At 42.1% G+C, this 18,285-nt stretch overlaps 1 protein-coding gene across 1 annotated transcript in view; it reads right to left on the minus strand.

The window, feature by feature from the left end:
- Positions 1-18,285, minus strand: part of plgrkt (plasminogen receptor, C-terminal lysine transmembrane protein) — a 63,920-nt gene that overhangs the window by 41,614 nt on the left and 4,021 nt on the right. The window contains exon 2 of the mRNA XM_048595049.1: positions 7,600-7,687. Within this exon, the coding sequence (XP_048451006.1) occupies positions 7,600-7,680 (81 nt within the window). The 5' untranslated portion in view covers positions 7,681-7,687. The remainder of the gene's footprint in view (positions 1-7,599; positions 7,688-18,285) is intronic.

Raw genomic sequence — 18,285 nt, forward strand, 5'->3', positions numbered from 1 at the left:
GGAATATGAGTTGCTGTTCCTGCAACCTTCGGGTGGCATCGTTGTGGTACTGCAGGAGGCCCAGGATGGACATGTCGTCTGAGGAATGGGAGGGGGAGTTGAAATGGTTCGCGACTGGGAGGTGCAGTTGTTTATTGCGAACCGAGCGTAGGTGTTCTGCAAAGCGGTCCCCAAGCCTCCGCTTGGTTTCCCCGATGTAGAGGAGGCCACAACGGGTACAGTGGATGCAGTATACCACATTAGCAGATGTGCAGGTGAACATCTGCTTGATGTGGAAAGTCTTCTTGGGGCCTGGGATGGGGGTGAGGGAGGAGGTGTGGGGACAGGTGTAGCACTTCCTGCGGTTGCAGGGAAAAGTGCCGGGTGTGGTGGGGCTGGAGGGGAGTGTGGAGCGGACAAGGGAGTCACGGAGAGAGTGGTCCCTCCGGAAAGCAGATAAGGGTGGGGAGGGAAAAATGTCTTTGGTGGTGGGGTCGGATTGCAGATGGCGGAAGTGTCGGAGGATGATGCGTTGGATCCGGAGGTTGGTGGGGTGGTACGTGAGGACGAAGGGGATTCTTTTTTGGTTGTTGTTGCGGGGACGGGGACGGATGATCCCTCACACAAAGGAGTGGATAACGATCTGGCAAGGAGGGTGAATAGTTATTAATGGAGAATGTTAGTGGCTATGTGTGTTGTGTGTAATAACAGACTATGTGACAACAACCTGTTCAACCTTTTTTTTCAGGTATCAGATGGGTGAACCTTCTCTGAACTGTGTTTTAAGCAATTTTTTTAAGTAATGGGAGCATGACAAATTATGCCAGACATTGTCTCACCAACCCCCTCTACTGGTGTAGTTATACTAGCTGATTTTTACATTCCATTTCTCTTACAATAAATGACAACATTCCATTTATCTTCCTAATCATTTACTGTATACTGCAAACTAACTTTATATGAATCATGTACCAGAGATCTCTCTGTAACACTAAACATTGCATTCATTCTATTTAAATACAATGTTGCTTGTGCAAACTCTCTACTTCCTTTTGATAACTTACTAGCTTTCCTATCTTGGTGTCATCACCAAATTTAGCCATCATACATTCAGTCCAGATCATTAATTAAGAACATAAATAGTTAAGGCCCTAACACTGATCCCTATGACATTGTACTAGTTATAATTTACCAATCCAAAAAAAACTTATCTAGTCCTACTTTCTGTTATCTAACTTATAATTTATCCATGTTTATGTTATGCTCTACACCATGTACTGTTATCCTGTGTAGATTCCTTTGGTGAGACATCTTATCAAATGCTTCTTGGAAATCCAAATACACCACATCCACTGGTTTCCTTTGACCCATTGTGAACATTACTTCATCAAAAATTTCTAATAGGTTACTTAGCATGTCACAAAGCCATGTTGTGCAGCCTGATCACGTTGTGATTTTCACAGAATCCTTTTGTAACCTCCATAATAATGGATTTGAGCACCTTCCCTATGACAAATGCCAGGCTAATTGTCCTGCAGTTTCCTCATTTCTGCCTCCTTCTTTTCTTTTTATTCATTCTTGGGATGAGGGCATCACTAGCTAGGCAGCATTTATTATCCATCCCTAATTGCCCGAAGGGTTGTTGAGAATCAACCACATTGTTGTGGGTCTGGAGTCACATGTAGGCCAAACCAGGTAAGGATGGCAGTTGCCTTCCCTAAAGGAGATTAGTGAACCAGATGGGGTTTGCTTACAATCGACAATGGTCTTCACTAGACTCTTAATTCCAGATATTTATTGAATTCAAATTCCACCATATGTCATTCTTGGGATTTGAAACTGGGCCCCCAGAACATTACCTGGGTCTCTGGATCATCAATCCAGTGATAATACCACTAGGTCACTGCCTATATATATTTGCCACTTTAAATCCACTGGACCCTTCCGGAACTGAAGGCGTTTTGGAAAATTATAACCAAGCATTTTCTATTTGTGCTACAAACTCTTTTAAGACTTGGGATACAGGTCAATCAGTCTTGGGGACTTTTCAGGCTTTAAGTCCAATAGCTTTCCTAGTACCTTTTCCTGAGTGATGGTGATTTTTGTTTTTGAGCTCATTCCTTCCTATCCCTATTTTCAATTATCTTTGAGAGGTTTTCTGAGTCTTCCAATGTGAAGACAGTAAGTTATCAAAAGGAAGTAGAGAGTTTGCACAAGCAACATTGTATTTAAATAGAATGAATGCAATGTTTAGTGTTACAGAGAGATCTCTGGTACATGATTCATATAAAGTTAGTTTGCAGTCTACAGTAAATGATTAGGAAGATAAATGGAATGTTGTCATTTATTGTAAGAGAAATGGAATGTAAAAATCAGCTAGTATAACTACACCAGTAGAGGGGGTTGGTGAGACAATGTCTGGCATAATTTGTCATGCTCCCATTACTTAAAAAAATTGCTTAAAACACAGTTCAGAGAAGGTTCACCCATCTGATACCTGAAAAAAAAGGTTGAACAGGTTGTTGTCACATAGTCTGTTATTACACACAACACACATAGCCACTAACATTCTCCATTAATAACTATTCACCCTCCTTGCCAGATCGTTATCCACTCCTTTGTGTGAGGGATCATCCGTCCCCGTCCCCGCAACAACAACTCAAAGACACCCACGGCCGTCTAGAACCTTCCTCCTTCCCACCCCCAACTTCCCTCTGACTCCATTCCCCTCTCCCAATCCCACCTTCTGTCGGTATTCACCATCCCTCCTAACCTTCCGCTCTCCAATGCTGAACGTTCCCCTCAGTAAAGGCCTGTGCTTTATTCCTCTGTGTCCCTACCTTAATGAATTTCGGGCACAACATGACTCCGAACTCCTCTTTGCCGTGTTTGCCTCCGTGTTCATTTCTTTGGACAAGAGTCCTCTCCCCGTCCCAGACCTCTTCGCCCAGTTCCAACACTCTCCCTCCACCTGGACCCCTCCGCTGGCCTTTTACCTGCACTCAATCTGTTTATTGAGAACTGACAACGTGATATTGGTCGCCTCAATTTCTCTGCCCCCTCACCAAATCCATCCTATCTCCCTCTGAAGTGACTGCGCTCCGTGTTCTTAGATCTAATCCTGACTTTGTTATTAAGCCTGCTGATAAAGGTGGTGCTGTGGTCGGCTGGCATACTGACCTCTACCTTGCAGAGGCTGAGTGCCAACTCTCGGATACCTCCTTCAATCTTCCTCTGGACCAAGACCCCACCCTGATGCATCAGGCCATTGTATCTACTACAATAACTGATCTCACTTCATCCGGTGACCTCCCCTCCACTACTTCCAAGCTGATAGTCCCCAGCCCCACACAACTTGCTTCTACCTCCTTCCAAAAATCCACAAACAGAACTGTCCGGGCAGACCCATTGTTTCAGCTGCTCCTGCCGTACAGAACTCATCCCTTCTTACCTTGACACAGTCTTCTCTCTCCTGATCCAATCCCTGCCGTCATACATCCATGATTCCTCTGACGCCTTACCCCAGTTTCAAAACATCCATCTCCGTCATATATGTTCAGCTGAGGCCAACTTCGACAAGGGAGCCTCTGAAATGTCCACCTTCTTCAACCGAGGATTCCCCAGCACTGTTGTCAATAGGGCCCTCAACAGGGTCCGACCCATCTCCCGCACTTCTGTGCTCACCCCTTCTCTTCCCTCCCGCAACTGCAATAGGGTTCCCCTTGTCCTTACCTATCATCCCACCAGCATCCACATCCAGAAGATTATCAGACGCCATTTCCGCCACCTCCAGCGAGATGCCACCACCAGACACATATCTCCTCTCCCCTCCCTTGTCCACCTTCTGCCGGGATCGTTCCCTCCGGGTCACCCTGGTCTACTCTTCCTTCACCCCCAACAGCCGCACAGCACCTTCCCCTGTAACTGGCGAAGGTGTAACACCTGCCCATTTACCTCCTCCCTCCCCATTAACCAAGAGCCCAAACATAGCTTCCAGGTGAAGCAACACTTCACCTGCACTTCCCAGAATCTAATCTACTGCATTCGCTGCTGACAATGTGGTGTCCTCTACACTGGGGAAATGAAGTATCGAATGGGTGACCGCTTCGCAGAATATGTACTTTCTGCTTGCAAAAAAGACCCTGACCTACCTGTTGCCTGTCCCTTTAACACACCACCCTGTTCCCTGGTCAATATCTCTGTTGCTGGCTTGCTGCAGTGTTCCCAGCAGAGCTCAATGCAAGCTAGAAGAACAACAAACACCTCATTTTCCGCTTGGGGACCCTGCAGCTCTCCAGACTCAATATCGAGTTCAATAATTTTAGGGCCTAAACTCTCCCATGTCCTAGCCCTCTACTCTACACACTAGGCCTTGTTATCACATAGCCTGCCATTACATACTACCTATTATTAGTCACTAACAGTCCCCATTAACAACTATTCACCCTCCCAGCCTGATCGTTATCAACTCCTTTGTCTGTCCAACTGTTCTTCTCTCTCTTTGGGCTCTATCCTATCGTTTACACCCTACCCCACCCCTCCCTATTTTCTGCATATAAACCGACGTTTTCCCAGTCAGCATCAGTTCTGAAGAAGGGTCACTGGACCTGAAATATTAACTCTGATCTTTTCTTCACAGATGCTGCCAGACTTGCTGAGCTTTTCCAGCAACTTCTGTGTTTGTTCCTGATTTCCAGCATTCGCAGTTCTTTCGGTGTTCAAAAAATACCTGTTCGAAGCATCTGCCATTTCTTTGTTTTCCAATCATCACTTCCTCAAACTTTCTCTCGAGGAAGACCAACAATAGCTTTAGTCACTCTTTTCCTCGTTAAGTACTTGGAGAAGCTCTTACTATCTGTTTCTCATAGACAGTGTGAGAGCCGTGCCAGATACTAGCTAGCAGCTTTTACAGGCTGAGCTAGTGTTAGGCAAGGGAAGGAATCTCTCTGGGGTCCCGTCTCCATTGGAGACATCCACACAAGGTCATAGCCTCAGTTAACTCTCCCTCAGCCTCTCCAACCTGCCACCTGCCCTGCTCATAGCCCTAACCTACCTAAAATCTGGCCTTGATCTGCTCCTCTTCTGCAGACACTTCCTGTGATCTCAGCAGTGTCCACCACAGAAATCCTACAGTGCGGAAGTAGGCCTTTTGGCCCATCGAGTCCACACAGATATTCTTCCAAGGACCATCCCACCCAGACCCATGTCCTTACCCTATCTCTGTAATTCTGCATTTCCCATGGGAAATCCACCCAACCTACACATCCCTAGACACAATGGGCAATTTAGCTAACCTGCACATCTTTGGACCACTCAAACCTGGCATTACTCACACCAGGGCGGTGACATAAATCACAGGCCCTGGTGGAGCTCCTAGCTTAGACCCCAACATGAGTACTTTGTGCCCCCTAGAGCCCTGGGTTCCAGCAGTTGGGCACTGATGTCTCCTCCCACCCCATCTGATTAACTGGCAACTCTCTGAGACGGAGCTTCCTCCATCAATTAACACCCGACAGAGCTTCCTCCATCAATTAGCACCCCACTCAAAGTAAAATGGCTGCAGGGCAGCTGGTAGCACCATAGCTGCATGCTCTGCCAACTCTTTGTGTAGCAGGGCAAGAAACAGCGGCATCTGAAACGTCCTGCCCGAGGTTGTGCCAAGCTAATTCAGCTTCCAAAATGGTGAAAAAAATTTGTGTTGCTATTTCCTCTTGAACAGCTAATATAATGATGAATGTAAGTTTTGTACTCCTTTTCTTGTCCATCTTTAAAAAGCTTGCTCTTAAGCTTAAAGTTAAAATAAAACCTGACATGCTATTGCCTACTGAAGATGAACGAAGAATCACATTGAGGGCATAATTAATTTCAGTCACGAATGTAATCACCAGAAATGGTTTTTCTCTTTGTTATTCTTGACACAATGTCAAAGGCCTACCTACGTATCGAGGTCAGGGAAGCCACGGTCACACTCATAGACAGTTTGGACTTGAGAGTAATCTGAAATAATTAAACCATTGAACTTCGTGCAAGAGTAGTAACACCCGTGATTCTTCGCCCGCTGGGATGGTTTCCGGAAGGAATGCTTGGTGCTGAGCATGGTCGAAACCGTCGGCGGCGGTGTCCGGCCATGCCAGCCCATGAGAGGAGGTGCGCACGCTGGTGAGGCCTCGCCACCTTTGTTCTGCCTACGACCTCAGATCAGACGTGACAGAGTAGTAGAAAGGATATAGCATCATAATAGTTTGCTTTACTCTCATAAATCAACTTTGTCACTTGGTCCATCAGTCCTCTAATGCCCATATTCTAGGCAATGGTGGCATGTTGGAAATAACACTCCACTAGTAATCCAAAACCTCAGGCTAATGTTCTGATGAAATGGGTTGAAATCCCAACATAGCAGGTGATAAAATTTTAATTCAAAAGTCTGCAATTAAAAGCTAAGAGAGACATATGTTGATTTTTGTAAAAATGCATCTGGTTCACTTATTTCCTTTCATTAAGGTAATCGGCCACCTTATCTGGTCCGGCTACATGTGATGCCAGACCCATAGTACTGCAGTTGACTCTTAACTACCCTCTGAATTGGCCTAGAATGCTAATCAATTCAAAGGCAAATAGGGATGCTGGTCTTGCCAGCGACATCTATGTCCCATATAAAAGTAAATGTCTAAAAATTTCTCGTGTCTTCATAAAATAATTACCTGCAATAGACCTATGGGCTGGTTTGACACCAAACTTTAAGGTGCACATTCTGTAGAAAATTAATTTGTTCACCTCTGAGGTGAGGTTGCTTGCATTATTATGAATATATTTGCAAAATGCAGGTCAGCTACAGGTCCCTTCCAGAGCCTCACCCCATTCAATTTCAGCAGTCTCCTCTAACACCATCTCAGTCCAAGACCTCATCTACAAACAGCCACAATGATTCTTTTCAATGTGATGTTTCAGATTATGAAGGTGCCAGTGTTGGTTTGGGATGGACGAGGTCGGAAGTCACACAACACCAGGCTATGGTGCAACAGGTTTATTTGGAATCTCAAGCCTTCAGAGCGCTGCTCCTTCATCAGGTTACCAAGAGACAATCAAAACTGATTAACCAGGATCTGATTTACTAAGTGAGAGTTTTGTTGAAAGCATTTAAATGGATTTGGTGCACTACTTACATTGAATTCATTAACAACTTTATCTTATAAAACCTGTTACACAAGCTCTGCTTCACCAGCCTCCATTTTCTATTTTATGTAAGCAGCTACCCTTGGCAGCAAATGTTTTACAAACTGACCATCAATCTGACTTAAAATAGGAATATACTTATCAGCAGTGTTAATAACCCTCCAAATAGGAAATCCATCAATTAACAAGACATACGCGACTTTTGCCAGCAAATAACATGTGTCAATGCAGGTATCATGGTGTTACATTACCAATGGGCTTTTTGGTAAATAACACAACTTGATATTATCAAGTCTTTTTTTCAGCAAAATCTGTTCTGAAATACATCATTTCATCAATATGCTAGTGTTAGTTAAGCCAAATCATCTCATATTACCATCTAAAACAGACAACAAACACATGACGTGGAACTCTGTATCATCTTTTTTCTCAGAATTATAGTCATACCTGAAGAGCACTGTTTGCTGCCATGAATTCTTGCTGTTTCTTTAGGCTTTCATCCAATGATTTAGACATGAAGACTCCCATCTCGTCCCTATCAAATCCATAACATATAACAATATCACTCACAAAATATCATGCATTCACTATTGGCTCCAAAAGCCTTATTGGCATTGGTAGTCAAAAGTGTAGAGTATAGATTTTTTGCATTAAAAATGCAGGTTGTCATTGTCATAGTAACAAATGTGAAATTATATTCAACTAATTATATAGTTCATTCTTCCTATAGAAATTTTTATATAAAACAAAGTTATACAGAATTTATGAAAATGATACCATGTGAAATCCCAGCATCAATGACTGTCTCCGTAAACAGAACTCCTGCCTCCTAGGATCTGGAGAGTGCCTTCTTGAACCAATATCTTGTAATGGTATTTTGTCTTATTGTAATATCACATGGGGTTATAATAATCTCCTTGTCTTTGACAGGTTGATTTGACGTGCTTTCAGGCTGAGGGCTGGGTTTTCAATACTGAGGTGGGTAGCTTGAGTCATTAAACATGCCATCCGCACCTTCCTGCCACCATCATCCCCATTCCCATTCACTCTGTTTTCACTAAAGCAATATAATAAGTATAGCAAGTGTTGAAATGCTGAGGAAAAATTAAAAACCATTCAGAAATTTTGAAAACAATTGTTCTTACAGCCACATAGTTTTATTTTAAGTTAAATGTAATTCTGCATGTTGTTTCCACTCTGACGTCTCTGTCCATGGCTGGCTACATTGTTCTAATATACCTCTACACAAGTAGAAAGAGAGAAATAGACTTAACATTTCGACTTCAATATGATTCTTCCTCAGAACCCATACAAAAAGGTGCAAAGATTATTGAGAACCCCCATGAAACTCCTAACTTCTGTTGTCTGCCTGAATAGAAAGTATTTGTAGAGAATTAACAGAGAAGCTAAAGTTTGAATCAGTGCATTTAACTATTGCATAGCAATTGCTGCATAAAGACAATTCATGAACCAAAACTACTTAACTAGAAAACTTACGGGAAAGAAAATGTCGTAAATACTGCAGACTTTTTTTTGAGGTAGCTATCAAAGCACAAAGTCAAATTGTATTAAAAATAAACTCATTGTAAGAAGGTGAATTTACAAATCAAATGGAATAAATAGATGATTACAGCATCAGAAGCAGACCATTAACCTATTCAACCCTTTCTACCTCTCAGTAATAGCATGGTTGATTTTGACCCTATTTCTCTATACCCACTAATTTCCTCATTACCTTAATAGTTGTGGTTAACAGAAACAAAATCAATTTCAAGTGATCAGACACCGTTTGCTGGTGGGAGTGAGTTCAAAACTTCTAGCATTCTTTGTGTTCACAACTATTTCCTAATTTCTGTCCTGAAAGGTCTGGCTCTAATTTTGATACAATGTTCCCTGATCCGTGATTCCCAAACAAGCAAAAGTCTGTTGTATAGTGTGAAAGGTGCTAAAGGGGCTAATGCTCATGTTACATGGAGTCCCCACATTTTACTGACGTCTCACACTGTCTGAGAGTGGAGACGACGAATTCTACTGCAGCTTTCAGAAGGAGCAATGTTCCTGAACTAACTCCTTAAGGTACCAGTAATTATGCCTGACCCAATGTAGATGTACTTCTTGCTGTCATACAATAAATCTTCCTATTATCGAAGAACTGAAATTCTTCTGTAGATACGCTATAGTGGTGTATCTTCTACTACTAATCATGAGATTTGCCCAAGACAGAGCAAAGGCAAAGGAAGATAGGAGCAGCAAACTTGCTCAAATAACCCTTGCCAAGTACCACATTCTGGTACAAGTGGTAAATACGACAACATGGCTGGTGTCATTTTCTGAATAAAAAATACAAAACCAATTCAACCTATCGGTTCCCCTTAATATCTTGTAAACTGCAAACAAAGCATCCTTTGACCTTCTAAATTCCTGGGAATTGAAAACACCAATTTGTGCAACTGGACTTTGTAACTGAAACCTTGGAGTCCAAGTGTGATTCTGGAACGCATATGCTACACTCCGTCCAAGGCCCATATATTGAGGTTGGTTGGCTCGCCGAGCTGGTTTGTTGTTCCGCAGACGTTTCATTACCGTGGTTGGTAACATCCTCAGTGCAGCTCCTGATGAAGCGTCGGTGTGTTTTCCGGCCTGGATTTTAAACAGAGTTTAAAACAGCTGGAACCTGTCTTCTACTCTATTGTATTCTAGCCTTTGAAATGTAAAGGACCACGTGCATTCACCTCTTCTGCTTATTTTCTGTACCTATTCATGGCATTTTTATGTTCTGCTTACCTAGACCACTAACTCTCTCTGAAGCTCCATTGTTCCTAGCTTCCCACAATTTAGAAAGTAACCTGTTTTATCCTCCTCATATACACAAAGGATGACATAACACCTGCACACACTGGAATCCATTTGTTCCAGATTTGTTCATTCATTTTGTCAATTAATATCTCTTTGTAATTTTATGCTTCCATCTACTTTGCTTACAAAGTTGCATTTTTCAGCACCATCTGCAAATGTGGATATGTGACTTTCTATCCCATCATTTAAGCCATTGAAAATAAAATTGAACAGTTGAGGCCTGAACATAGATCTTTCAGGATAGCCTTAGTCACCGGTTGTCAATCTTATTAGTCCTCTTGCGCACTTCCTGTCATTCAGCCAATTTCCTAACCAGATCAATAATTACCCTCAATTTATGAGATTCGATTATGTATCCCTGCAAATTAGACATTACATATGTCAGTTCACAATACTAGTTCTCAATATAGCATCCAATTTGGTCATGAACCCATTCTGATTTCACTTTAAGTTTAGTCTACTTAACAGTGTCAAAATGCATTGCTATAATGAACAAAACGAAGTAAAGTAGCTGTTTCTGGCCTTGTCTTGTTTTCACATCTTTTTTTCCCAAATATCCACATTTTCAAAATTTGGAAAAAAACAATTTTTATTCACAGCCTTGTTTTCAAACCTAGCAAATAATATGCACACTAATCAGAGAATGTTCACTTTTCCATCATGAAGTAAAATACATCATAACCTGATGTAACCTTATACCAAAATGACATTGAGCGCCTTTGAGGATCAATATAAGTTTTCAGTTTAAAACATTTTAGCTATCAAGACAGGCTCAATGAGCAAGATGTTAGGAATTGACTGAAGAGAGACATGACAAGAGTTTTATAAATTAATGAAATGTTCAGATTTGTTTGCTAATTATTGTTAGAACTGTCAATTGTTTTAATTCAATAGGTTGCGAAGGGGCAAGGAATTAGGAGTTCACAAGCTGTGTTTGGATAGGTTGGATGTGAGGCAGATCGTTTGTTTCCTGAGGTTCATAGAAAAGGTTGCCGACTCAAAATGATTCTTTTCAAATGAAAACTGAATCTGAAATCACCAGGTACAACGGCTTGGATGTTATGTTAATATGGTGGTCCCCCAGACTAGGTTAGATTGCCTATTGAATTAGAGACTGATTATACTACAAAAGAAGGTTATTTAACTCAGCTATCCATACTGGCTCTCTGAAAGAATGATTTAGCTAGTCCCACTATTCCACCCTTTCTCTGTAGCTCAGCAATTTTTCTCCTTCATTTTTGGCCTCAAGTCCATCATGCTCCAAACCCCATCATGCTCTGAGCTATCTGCATCCCTCTAATTTTGGTCTCTTGTGCGTTCCTCTTTTTAATCACTCCACCATTGGTGGCTATGCCTTCAGTTGCTTAGGTCCTTTAGCGTGGAACCTCCATTGCTGGTGTGAATGTGCAGCAGAAGCAGTGGTGAGTGAACATTGGCTTTTCTCACACAATTACACAGCATCAGCTCATTACTTATGCACGTGTGAGGAGCATGGTGAATCATGTGGTGAGGACGGGCAAGAAATCATCAACGTCCCTACTGACCCATCAGTTGGTTAAAAATATGGACTATGCACTTAAAGGACACCCTGACAGATTATTCATTCCCTGCAAGCCAACATCATAACTCTGGCTCTCAGAGTAGGTACCCATGATGTAATCTTCTGGCCCTTGATACCACCCCCATCTGAATAACTTCAACAGCTATCTGCAGAATCGATGAACTTCCAAGGTGGAGAAGGAATGACCTTACTGTCATTGAATGACACCCTATCACTTCAGTGACACCTCACTGCAAATTCTCCTCTCGGCTATCCAGCCAAAGGGCTAGGAAATGGGAGTTCACAAGCTGTGTTTGAGTAGGTTGGATGCAAGGCAGATCTTCTGACTCCTGAGAGTAGTGGATTTATGGAAAAGGTTTCTGACTCAAGGTGATTCCTTTCAAATGAGAGCTGTATCTGAGATCACCAGGTACAAAAGCTTCGCAGTAATGTTAGTAAGGTGGTCTCCCAGACTAGTTTAGATCACCTACTTTAGATCCATTTCCCAGGGATGGCAGCAAGAGACCCTCTCAGCTGCTTTTGATGGCCCAGATCGAGGTGTACCAATGAGGGCTAAAACCTTTAGGGCCATTCCAGAAAGTGACTTGAGTGGATACAATGCGATTAATGATCTGCTACACTCTGCAAGTCTGGTCACTGCAGAGTAACACTCTGATGTGCACTGTACAGTATAAGTATGCAGTGCAGAGGGAGACTGAGTATGTGCACTGAATGGGTGGTAGAAACCTCATGCTGCAAATGTTGTTCCAGTTACAGGACAGTGCTGTTTTGCCAATCCCTGACTGGAGAAGACTCAAGAGCTGGCTTAAGCATGCAAACTGGTAAAAAGGTCACCAATCCATTGGGGTGACACTCAATCATCCCGTATGTCTGCTGGAGCGATAGTCTTATAACAGGAGGGAGTGGTCACATACCAATGGAGGAATGCTAGACATCAGGCTCTCATCCTGTTTTGGGGAGGAGATCTTGGAGCTTGCTGGGGAGGTTTCAGGATGAGGTTGTATGGGTGGATTATCTGGAGTTTCACCACCATCCTGTCAGTCTGCTGCTAGCAAATGGACATCTAAGACCCATGCATGAGATGCTGTTCAGGGAGGGGAGTGTGCACAACCATCAGCTGACTCTGTGAGTTCCACACTGCAGGTTTGCAAAGCAAAAGCAAGAGAAAGAGGTGGAGAGAAGCTACCCCCAGCTCAACCTCAAGCAACACTCCCAAAGATGATGACTAAGAATCCTCAGAAGGAGCACCAACATGACATTCCCACAAAATCTCAACCAGTGTCTCTTCTAGATTAGTCTGGTGAACACACCATTGACATACATCCCCAGCTGATGGAAACCGGGGGCATGTGAGTATTTGGGGTAGCATGGGAGGGGACAGTTGGTGACCATGCCTCATGAAGCTGATGAACCACTGGATTCAGCCATAAGAGACCTCCTGGAGATGCACAGACAGGCAATGGAACAGCTGGCAGAGAAGTCAGTGGCCCACATTAGACCAGAGCAAAAGATGGAAGAGTCCAGCTGCGTTCTCTCTATTTTGTGGCTCTCACATCCAAGCACTTGGCTATCTACATGGAGGTATGACTGCCTGGGAGAGCCAGTTCCAGCACAACACTCAACAGCTGCCAGATATGCACTGCCCAATGGATGGGTGAGAGGGGTTTGAGGCACTTAAACTTCACTCCAGGTGCTCCCTTTCTCATTAAACTGCCCTTGCATACCAACAGTGATTGGAAGTGCCAGATAGCTGCCCTGGAGGGTTCAATCCAGGACACCCCAAGGGTGTACTGTCACTCAACCTTCCCTCTCCCTCAGTCAGAGATGTCATCAGCTCTAGCAGGTCACGTGAGGAGGGTGCACTTATGCAGGAGATTCTCAGTATGCGAGGCCTTCTCGTTCCTGGCCACCTCCCGAAGGAGGTACAGAAAAGTCATCACACCACTACAGGAGCTACCTTTCAATGGAAAATTTGGTCCATCTCCTCACATTTCTGGGATCTTGCTGATATGAGGAGAACCTGAACATATTACCCATCCAGTTGACTGGTGTTTGATAGGGACACCCTAGAGTTGGCCCATTGTGTATATCTGTGACTGACACTGTGCCCCCACCCACCCACCCCGCACCACCACACACTAAAAAGACCTTCCACCCACTTTGAATATTTGCTATTGATGAAGGATTGCCTTCACTGTGGGAGGTATATGATGGTGCACGTAACTTTCCAGATGCACCACTCCATCCTCTATTCGCCTCCTGTCACCTACCAAATCCTCTCTTTTACGGAGTAACAATGAAGTAATATGAATTTTTTTCAAATTTTGTTTCTCTCTGGGAAGTGACTACATTTAGCTCCAGTGGCATAGTTGAGATTAGAAACTTTGTGGGAACAAAACAAGACAAGAGTCTTCTCAGTAAGGTGTATATACAAACATGTGATATAGTCATGCCAACTTTGGTTGATTCAGTCAGCAATATGGGAATTTGAGTTTAGGACAGTGTTGATTTTGAACAAATCATAATACTCATCCCATCATTAGATGTTAAAGATGACATTCAATGCACCAAATATGAGCAAGGATAACCAACTCTGATGCAAGCACTGAAAACAGGCATAACATGCTCATGTAGGTTTTCTTTCACATACTTTTTTTGAGAGCAGGAGAAAAACAATGGAGGAGAAAAAAAGATCTAAAGTTTTAACAGGAGATGGTGCAACACAGTAATGGGAAAGGTTGCACATTAATGCAAAGTGTTATTTAACCAACAGACGCTGACAGCATTCTGTGTAGGGTCATTATCCGCTAACTATGAACTAGAGGAGTTTAAATCAAGATGATGTGAATTTCAGCTATTCAAGAGAAAGTTGGAGACAGACAAGTACATGATTAATTTTTAAACAATGCATTTTTTTTAACATGTCTGACCTCAACCATGTCATAATATCACAGCAACAAACAATTTCTGACATTTTGAATTGGATTAAAAGTCTGTAGCACTTCGATTGGAAATTACAGCAAAATTGAATGGGACTTTCAAAAAGTGATCATAATGTCACTGTTTTATAATGTTCCATGTGTATTTTCTTTGTATCTAATGAAACTATGTTGCCCAGACATAGAATTGATACTGAAAATTAGATCTGAAGCTTTAACGTGATACGTTTTATCTCGTCTGTAACTAATCTCGATATGTTTGTAGCTATTTACTCGAGATACATCTATTAGTCATAGGTCAAGAATTAATGCATCAGATTTATCGAAAGGGCATAAACAGGATTTCTAACCTGCTGATTGCTTTCAGCTTCTGTCCTGAATAATTGATTATAATGCAACCGCTCATCACCAACACAGCTCCAGAAAATCTTAGAGATAGTAAGAACTGCAGATGCTGGAGTCAGAGATAATGTGGTGTGGAGCTGGAGGAACACAGCAGGCCAGGCAGCATCTGAGGGAACAAGAAAGTTTATGTTTTGGGTCTTCTGAACGTCAACTTTCCTGCTCCATTGATGCTGCCTGGCCTGTTGTGTTCCTCTAGCTCCACACTTTGTTATCCAGAAAATCTTATCCTGATTTACACTGTTGACTCCTTGAAAACTAAATTTGTGATCATACAACAATTATTATTAATAAAATTCTGGTTATGGCAAATATTTTTCTGTTGTACGCCCCTTCAAGATTAACATCCATGTGAAATATTAAGAGTGAACACTCTCCCCAACCCCCAAAGCCAACTGTGTCCCCTTACTCAATACAGAATGTTCTTTTTTAAAACTATCATTATGTGGCCACTGCAAAGGGCTATCAGAGCATTTATGCTTTCTTTAAAAGAAAAACATTACTTTCAAACATGTTACCTGTGATTCAGAAAGTTCTGAGGTTGAGCATCACTCCAGAAGCAAGCTGATAATCTTGGTTGACACTCAGGGCACTGCTGAGGGAGTGCTACACCACCTGGTGGTGTCCTTCTGATGAGTTATTTACGATACTAATGTCCTGCATTTCCCTTTAAATGGATGTCAATGCTCTCCTAGCATTCCTTGAAGAGCAACACAGTCCCTTAACCCACATTATTGGCTGGGTTATATTCTAGGGTGTCCTGAACTGGTGAAAAGCCCTCCAAAATTGTCTTTCAGTCTGCATTGGGTTTTAAAAAAAACAGCTGAAAAGAAACTACCAGGAGACAATGATAAGTATTCCATCTGCACAACTGATTGATGGATATTAGAAAATGTTGTGTACAAGTTCAAAATGCACAATCAAAACTTAACTCACCCCCAGAGTAAATAGGTCTAAGTTCAAGCCCAGACTGTTGAGCAACGAATACCTTCATGCAAAACTTTAATGAAAGTATTAAATGACAATTGATGCGCATCATCTCACTGTGAAATATGTATTGCTTTGAACTGTCAGTTTGCTTGGACCCTTAATTTGGATATTAGAAATATTAGTTACTGAGAAAGAATGGTGAATAAAAACCTCACTGAAGAAAGTTTCCGGAAGTATCTTGCACAATATGTGTGGGAAAGATATTACAGTGCCACCCAGGGGCCACATTGTACAGTTACATAATTGGGTGCAGAGCTGGATGAACATAATTGTTGTCTCAAGAATGTGGTGAAAAGAATTGATAATGGGCAGGAAGGTTGACACTAACAAAGTAATGAAAAGATTTTTATTTAAATATAGGAATTCCAGATGTCAGAGTTTGAAGCTTTTCGAGGGCGACAAAAGCAAAAGACATGGGAAAAAGCGGCGGATCAGTATCAGAAAGACAAGAAAGTTAAGAGAAAGAAACCACAGTGGAATTTTTTGCTCCCAGAGATAGTGAATTTGAAGGTGAAAGGCCACTTAATGAGGTGATACGATGGTGTACTTAAACTCTGCCACCTTCCTAGCTGCACCTTTGGAGTGGGAAGGTCTATTTATAAAAAGAAAAATCATTCATGGATTGTGAGCACTGCTGGCTGGACCAGAATGTACTGACTGTCCTTGTTACCCTTGAGAAGGTGGAATGAGCTGCCTTTTTGAACCACTGCAGTCCATGGTCAGCCTTCCTACCCCACCGTCAAATGAGACCCTTAAGCAGCCAATTAAAAACATAAGAAATGGGAGAACAAGTAGCCGGTTAAGCCCCTCAGACCTGCCCAGCCATTCAATAAGATCATGTCCCAGGCCTCAACTCCTATTTTCATGCTAGTTCAGCATAGCCCTCAACTTCTCGATAGTTTGAGAATCTATCTACTTCTTCTTCAAATACTTTCAGTGACATAGCCTCCACAATTCTCTAAGGTAGTGAATTCCAGAATTCACTACCTTCGGGATGAAATTTCTTTATTTCAATTTAAATGAGTCCCTTTATTCTGTAACTATATCCTCTAGTTCAAGGTTCTCTCACTTGTGGAAACATCTTCTCAATGTCTATCCTGTTAAGACCCTTCAGAATCATATATGTTTCAATAAGATCACCCCATATTCTCCTGAAATTTAATGAACAAAGGCCTAATCTATTTAACTGTTCTTGATAAAGTCAACCCTCCATCTCAGGAATCAGCCTAACGAATCTCTTTCAAAGTGCCTGACAATATATCCTTTCTTAAGTAAGGGGACCAAAACTGTGCACAGTACTTCAGATACAGCCTCACCAACATCCTGTACAGTTGGAATAAGATTTCCCCATTTTTAAGGTCCAACCTCCAACAGTAAAGGCCATTTGCCTTCTTAATTATTTGCTACACCTGCATGCTGCTTTTTTTTTTCATGCATAAGAACAGCCAATTCACTGTGTGCTGCACATTTTCGAGTCTCTCTTCTTTTAAATAACAGTCTGCCTTTTGATTCTTGCTACCAAAGTGCATGACACTCACACTTTCCCACCTCAAATGCCATCTGCCACGTTTTTGCACACTTAATCTATATCCCCTTGCAGATTCCTAACATCCTTACCACAACACCCCCTCCCACATATTTTTGAATCATTAGCAGATTTGGATATATGAAACTCTGTCCCCTCTTCCATGTCATTAATACAGATAGCAAATAATCGAAGGCACCCTATTGAATGCCTTCTAAAAATCTAAATACATTAAATCTAAGGTTTCCCTTTGTCAATTTTGCTTGTTATATCCTCGAAGAGCAAGAACAAATTTGTCATCATGATTTCACTTTTACAAAACCATTCTGATTCTGATTGTGTTAAACTTTCCTAAATGTCCGACTAATTCTGTCTTAATAATGGTCTCTAGCATTTTCCCAATTATGTATAGTAGGAAACTGTCCTGTACTTTTCCCACTATCTGTATCCTTCTCTTCTTGAACAGAGGTGCCACTTTAGCAGATTTCCAATCCACTGGAAAACCTCTGTTCCCCCACCACTGGACTCCAGTGGGTTCTGGAATATTTCGACCAATGCCTCCACTATCTGCTATCACTTCCTTTCAAGAATTTGGATCTGGGCTATAAGGTCCTGGTGTCATATCTGCTTTTAGTCCCATTAATTTATCAAATACTTTGTCCCTTCTGGCAGAGACTTTTACAAGATATATATAATTAACGTACTGAGTGCTGCTAAGATTGGGTTAAGGGCCTCAATGTGAATCTGCTGGAATTGACCCAGTTGCAAACAGGCCTGTTGCCTTGTGGATTGCCTACAGGAATCAAACGACTGATCAATGACTGGGCAAAGGGGCGTGTGCTGGGAGTCAACCCTGTCCC

This window comes from Rhincodon typus, chromosome 3, assembly GCF_021869965.1.
Source record: "Rhincodon typus isolate 14 chromosome 3, sRhiTyp1.1, whole genome shotgun sequence".
In the NCBI taxonomy this organism is placed as follows: Eukaryota; Metazoa; Chordata; class Chondrichthyes; order Orectolobiformes; family Rhincodontidae; genus Rhincodon; species Rhincodon typus.